General features: G+C 34.7%; 1 protein-coding gene across 1 annotated transcript; it reads right to left on the bottom strand.

The window, feature by feature from the left end:
* Positions 1–305: 305 nt before the first annotated feature.
* LOC115699469 (CSC1-like protein HYP1) lies at positions 306–6,856 on the bottom strand. The gene is made up of 10 exons (XM_030626896.2): positions 6,407–6,856; positions 6,161–6,313; positions 5,000–5,063; positions 4,701–4,910; positions 3,841–4,026; positions 2,970–3,268; positions 2,340–2,616; positions 1,770–2,048; positions 867–1,100; positions 306–741 (listed from the first exon to the last, which is right to left on the bottom strand). The coding sequence occupies exons 1-10, from the start codon at positions 6,685–6,687 to the stop codon at positions 580–582; spliced, it is 2,145 nt and encodes a 714-aa protein (XP_030482756.1). The 5' UTR covers positions 6,688–6,856; the 3' UTR covers positions 306–579.
* Between the last annotated feature and the right edge of the window lie 70 nt (positions 6,857–6,926).

Here is a 6,926-nt window from a genome sequence, read left to right as displayed (position 1 = left end):
TTAAACTAAAATGAAGATTAGGACTCTACTATGGCAAATTATATAAATGAAAGTAAGAAAAATTTAAAGTGCTAATTAGGATTTTTGCCCTAAACCCTAAACCAAATCAAAGTTTAGAAAACTTGATTTGATAGATATCAAAATTCAGAAGACATGATTTAAAATATTAACGTGTTAGTAAAATTGATCATAATTAAACAGACGTCCTTGAATTTAAAAATTTCAAGGGAATAATTTTTAACGGCTTAAAAAATTTAAAAAACATTATTTGATACATGTTAAACTACGGGGCACAAAAATTATAATTAGCATAAATTATAACAAATAACTTATCTGCCATGAAAGAGAAGAATCAAACAATGTGTTATCTGAGAGCAAAAATCAAGTCCTTATGGAGAACTTATGACCTAGACAAATACAATGTTACACAACAAGCTTCACTCTAATGTTAAATTTTGTTTCTTTGGTATTTCTGGAAAAAAGAAAACTCATCAACAACATAGCACACTGTACAGTAAGTATAAATAGGTAGTAGAAAATCATATAATGATACAGTACCGTAGGGAATATAAGCTCTTTTCAGGCTTCGGCAGAATGAAGTAGAGGAGAGGTGTGTTCATCGCCATTTCGTGTATATCGAGTAGACGACATAGATGGATCTTTGTATGCATCTACTAGCTTATCATAAAATTCGTCCCTAGCAGGATTATTCTGGTCCTCTTTATCTTTCTTAACCAAACTCTGCGTAGTACACAAAGTTTGAAGTGCAATAAGATATTTAAATAAAAAATACAGTGAAATTCTGTTACTAGAAAAAGAAAAGTGCTAGTCATATAATGAATTCTGCTGTTGTTATATTGCAATACCTCAACAGGATAGGCTTGGAATATTGGCACAAATCTTTTTCGAATGTACTCGTTGAAAAGAAGTGTTAGGATTGGAAGAGGAACAATCAAACTGGCAGCCAGTGGAACCTTTTTAAGGCCGAATAGACCAATTGCAATGACATGCATAAGTATCAGAGAAAAAATTGTTGAGTAGTGCATGATTGGCCAAAACTTGCCTCCAGTTTCATATTTGGGAGAGTATACATTCAACAGCTGCCAAAATAAGAAAAAAAAAGGTTGAAAGTTATCAGAATGCTAATAGTCAAATCTGATAAAACGAGGGACAAATTCTGTTTTCAAGTTATAGTCTATAAAGATACCATAGAAGCCTCGAATCGGTTCAAATCAAGTTCTCTAATCAATTTATTATTCTCCTGATCAAACATATTAGCCTCGAATCGGTTCAAATAAGTGTTCTGTTGTTTTTCTCAGTTTACGTGTGATAAATGAAGTAAGAGACCATACAAATGCCCTTTTATCCTTCGTTGTATTAAAAATCATGAAGACCAATCGATTATAAGTCAAACACTTTATCCTCAGAAAATGACCAGATCAATAGACTACCCATAATTCATTCAATTTATACAGAGTTATTATAAGTCAAAACACATCTATCCTCAAAAATGACCAGAACAATTAACTACCAATAATTCATTCAGCTTATAGAGTTGGGCCTGTCCACGTTATGTGTGAACTAACATGGGAACCATTTGTGTATATCTAAAGATCCTAACATGCTTTCAATTTTCATGAAAATGCCATCACCAAATGGAAAGCATTAATAAACTAGGAAGATTCATCTAGAGACGTTTTGCAGAAACTGAGCCTTGTTTTCATCCAAAACAACATCAATGATCAGCCAAAATCAGGCACATTACTAACCTGGTTTCGGTAGATGACGTATCCCATACAATAGTAAACCAAAAGAAATGGTAGAATAAGTGGAGCTAGGAAGAAGTATGTCACACCCAAGAGTCCAAAGAAGAGGAGTCTGGGAATTTCACTGTGATATGAAATTGATGGAACCTCAAATTCATCATCAGACTTTCCTGCTGCAAATACTCTCTTTATATAACTGCAAAGCAGGGGCATCAGCCGGAAAAGTTCTGATGATACACTGGTCCATCCCGAAGTAACAACATACGCAATGAAAAATGCCGCCTGCAGTCAAAACACATAAACAATGGTTACAATATTTGAAAAAATCATTTTGTACACATAAACGTAGCGTATCCATTATATGGTTAAGAGTATGCTAAGCCTAATTTGCATTCTATTTAGTTTAATTTCCTCAGGAAATCTAACACTTAACTCAGTATTATAAAGGGACCCAGCATAGAAATCATAAAGCAAAATACTTTCTTGTATGTATAAAAAAAGGGAAATTACATTTGAGAATTTGGGGTCCAATGGAAGTATATCGGAAAAATGTTATAATTGCTTAAAACTCACCTGGGCTGGTACTGCTTCAGCAAGTACTTTAGGAATATTTTTAGGCTCAAGAAAGACATTGACCTGATAGAGAGCTGATCCAGATAGTACATTGGCAAAGAAAATGTTCCATATAGTAAACCAGAGTACCTTCTTACAAGCACTATTTTCTATCTGACTAAATGAAATATATCCTTGGATGGAAGATAAGATTATCATGGTAGGTGGCACAAAAGATAAGAACTGCTGAAGAATAAGACTGGGAAGGTATCCTGTAATGACTTGACTAACAACCGTTCTGCAATTTGAAATATAGCACAGATTAATATCATGCTTTACTCAAGAGCAAGCTGCATAAAATCAACAAATTCAATCTACACTGGCACAGATACCTACAACTTGCAATTTAATCAATACCTACAGCCTGCAAGGAAGAGTAAGAAGGAAACTAGCAACATATAAATCTAAATAAAAGAGACACCTCCTTAAACCCATTAAACCCATTCTACACAAAGATATCAAATTTCTATATATGGTCATCTTTGCCAGTATCTTTAAAAGAGTCTTTGTTGAGGATCTCATTGCATGGTTTTGATGAAAGTATAGTATAGTTTTAATTAAAGTCAAAATGAATTAAAATCTTCCACTTACAGTTTCAGTATGCCTTTTAGAAAAGGGAACCAGGTTTCTAACTGGTCAAGATGAGTGAGACCTTGAACTAAAACTACAGGAATAAGGAAAAGAATCGTAAGGGCAACACATGCGACAATCACCACAAGCTTGCTGATCCATCTCTTTAGGAATGATGCAGAAAAAAAGGGCCAGTGAACATCTTTGGGTTCTGGAGCTCTCTCAGTGATCCATTCAGTGGGATTTTCACTTTGTGGAATGTGCAGAGCTACTGCAGCACCCAGTCGTGACTTAAATGAAACGAAAGCAGCATGAACTTCCTGTTGGATTCGGAAAATATGTAAAAAATCAAAATGCCCAATAAATAATGTCTACTATACAAAATCAATTATTTCAGTAATAATAGGTAAATTTAATACAAGAATACATGTCTAATTTACAAACTTCGAAGGTCAGAAAGTTATTGAGTACTGCAAAAGAAAAAAAGAGAGAGCTCTTAATGTGAACTTCTATGTATCATAAGTATATGTAGATTTGGGACATTTATAACACAAGTAATTCTAGAGAAATTAGATTGTGGAGTCCACATGTGCATTTCTCTACTACAACAGAGCAGAGTTTTTGGGATGAGTAGTGAAAAAGTTCGCATATTTTTCTGATCATTACATTTATATTAGTTTCTTTATGTTTAGATTGAGTACCATTTCTAGCATAACTTTAATTTGAAGAAAACAAAACCACTAATAGCATTCTTATATATCACACTCTTAGAAAGAAAAAACAAATTAATTAAAAAACAAAACCACTAACACTATGTTTGGTAGAAGGGAGAGATGGGGGAATGGAGAGGGGTGGAGAGAGAGTGATGGAAGGAGAGATTAAAGTGTCCCACCTTTCCTGCCAATGAAGACTGCTCCATTCTTACGTTATCTTCCAAATCTTCCAACTTCTTTTCATATTTATCCAACTGGTCAACTTTTCTTCCAAATATCCCCATAAAGCCATCGCGCTTTAACCTGTGCTCAGGTTGAGTGAGTTTTAGATTGGCAAGCTTTTTGTACATCTTCTCAGCGTCACTCTACAAAACAAAAGAAAAATGTGTTGTGACATCTGACCTGTGAGAGACAGTATGAATAAATAAATAAGTGATTGCAACTTAATTACCCAGGTAACAACTAAACAAAGAACTTGCAGTTTGCAGTACTTGTTACTATTATGAGCCCTCTACAGTACATGCCAGAGCAAAATCATGAAATGCAATATAACATACTAATTTTGCCAATATCAAGGTGGAATTCTTTAAGCTATTTTCTACGATAAACAAGTTTTTAGAAGATTCATGGAAAGAAAGAACATATAATAGAAGCATCTAAATTTTCATGTACCATTGTAGCAACGGTATGTAGTCCAAAGAGATAACTTATGTGATATATTGTTACGCTTATGTTATGATAGTTCATATGTACACAGCACTGTTAAGGATTTCCTGGTAATGAACTTCAATATTGCGAAACCCAAAGCCCTACACAATCAGGCTCAATAAACCACACTGAAAACCTGATCCAATAAAACGAAAGAGGGAAGAAGCCATATATAAATCAGGAAAATATTATATCATATATATTCCCCTATCAATATAGTTCCGGCGAAAATGCTGATGAAAATCAAAAAATTCCCACCTACATCAGATCTAAAACCTGCACATTCCTCCCCCACCTCTAGAAAAGATAAAAGTTCATACGAAATGCTTACTATGAGACCTTGAAGTTTGCCAGTTCGACGAACTACTGCATGTGAGAGATATGTAGAAGGATGATACTCCGTAAAAAATCTCTCAACAGTTTCACTACAGCTGCTCTCAGATGATACAGGAATAGCTCGAACTAAGATTGTAAATTGATTAGGCTTAGGTTCAGATGAATAGAAGTAAGCAATCCTTTTCGATGAAATATAACAATGCTCCTGCATACATATACACATTAGTCAAATTTTATTTGCTAATATAATATATATTACATTAGTGATGGATACAGAGACAGGGTATTACTTACATCATAAAGAAAGTAGCAGACAACTCCAGTAAAAATATATGCAGCACAAAAGTGAACCCATAACCTTGAGAGAGAAAAATTAGAAGAAACAATCAGAGTTTCTACACTAAGCACACTTGCTTGCTTAGAATTTAAGACAATAAAGGCACAATACAAACATATTCTAAAAAGGATTTCAGAATAGGCTGTTTGTAAAATCCACGGTAAACTTAGAGCATAATATACACAAGAAGACTAACATAAAGTCTTCCAAACCAAAAAAGGAAAAAAAACATCTTTCGACCATTTACAAGTATATTTAGAAGATCGTGATAGGATAATCTTGGAGTAGAAATATTCTATCAAATATTTCCCAAAATAAACACCAGTAATGAATTCCTCAAGTGATCTTTATTCTGAAAAACAGACACAAAGTTACAATATCGAGCTTTCAAGAGGCTCGTCTCTCTAAATTCCCAATCTTTCAAGAGGATTATTCTCTCCACAAAGAGTCTACTGTTTTCTAATTCCAAGCTAGTTGAAACTTGAAATGAATACCTCACCCCTATATTTATAGGGTTCAGTCATAGTACAAAAAGACAACTCAGCCCCCTAACTTAAAACAACCTCAGAACCGCTATTACAAGAATAGGGAAAAATTACTAAAAGACCAGAATACAAGATAACTCCCTGCCAAAGCCATTCCCTCGGTCTCCTAGAGTAAACAAAGTGTATTGGGGCTTATCAGATCATCTTACCAACATTAAAATCCAATGCATTCAAATTCATTTGGCAAAAAACCAGCAACTTCAGTCCATCAATTATAATATTATTTTACTCATTTACTGGTCACTTGCAGTATGTCATAGAAATTAATGGGTATCCCTCTCTTCTAATTTGAACTTAAAAAGCACAAAGAATAATTGATATCCCTCTCTTTAACCTCAACTCTGAATCTGAGGACCACAGAGGGCAATGGGAATCCTTCTCCATATATTGGCATTTCTGTCTTTAACTTCAATTTTCAGGTCAGGGCCATATAGAACCACATTTACAGATCAAATCTACTGTATAAATAACCAAAATAAGAAAGAAGAGAACGACAATTTAAAGTTATCCATCCCTTAGTTCTGTGCTAGTATTTCAATACTCATTATATGAAATCAGCTAAAACTCACTCACCACTTTGAGCCATCATTGACATTAGAAATACTGAAAGAATCCAAAGACTTGTTCCCCAAGTCAGAAAAATCATACTCAAGCTGATTCCCCAAATAATTAACCGGAAGTAGCACAAAAATTCCAACAACAGCCGCAAACGTAAACACTTTCAAACTGCATTTTCAGAAAAACAAAAATCCCGATCGGTTTCATTTCAAACAAAAACTGAATTGAAGAAAACAAGACAAGACAAGACAATACACTAACCTGAATACAAAAATACGAGTAAAAACGACAGCATCCAATCCCAAAGTGGAGATGAGTTGTTGATCGGAAGGCTCCCATGCATTTCTGACCCAACCAGCAGTAGGTAAGAGCCTGTCGAAGTTGAAATCATGAGTTTGTTGAGATTGACCTTGAGAAACCAATCTTGGAGCGTAGACGGCGACATTCCATGGTTGCTTTCGAAGAATAGAGTAGAGAGTGAAGAAGAGAAAGCAGAGACCTAGATTGATTCCGACGGAGGTTAGCAGAGCAGAGAGAATCATAATGAATTGAAGATCAAAGAAGAAGAAGAAGAAGAAGAAGATTAATAAATGGAAGTGGTGTGGTTTGGTTTTCGTTATGATTTGATGAAATTGAGTGTGGTGTGGTGAGTCAGTGTGGTACTTTTTCTTGGGATTGGTGTGACGATAATGCCCTTGAATAGATTCATGCTGGCCAACCACGTGGCGGTGGTGCAATCGGGTATTATCATTTTGGGAAAGGAAGACAAAATACTTTCCTA

The sequence above is a fragment of the Cannabis sativa genome, chromosome 8 (assembly GCF_029168945.1).
Source record: "Cannabis sativa cultivar Pink pepper isolate KNU-18-1 chromosome 8, ASM2916894v1, whole genome shotgun sequence".
In the NCBI taxonomy this organism is placed as follows: Eukaryota; Viridiplantae; Streptophyta; class Magnoliopsida; order Rosales; family Cannabaceae; genus Cannabis; species Cannabis sativa.
Note: the sequence above shows the minus strand (reverse complement) of the source record. Positions and strands in the feature narration are given on the sequence as shown.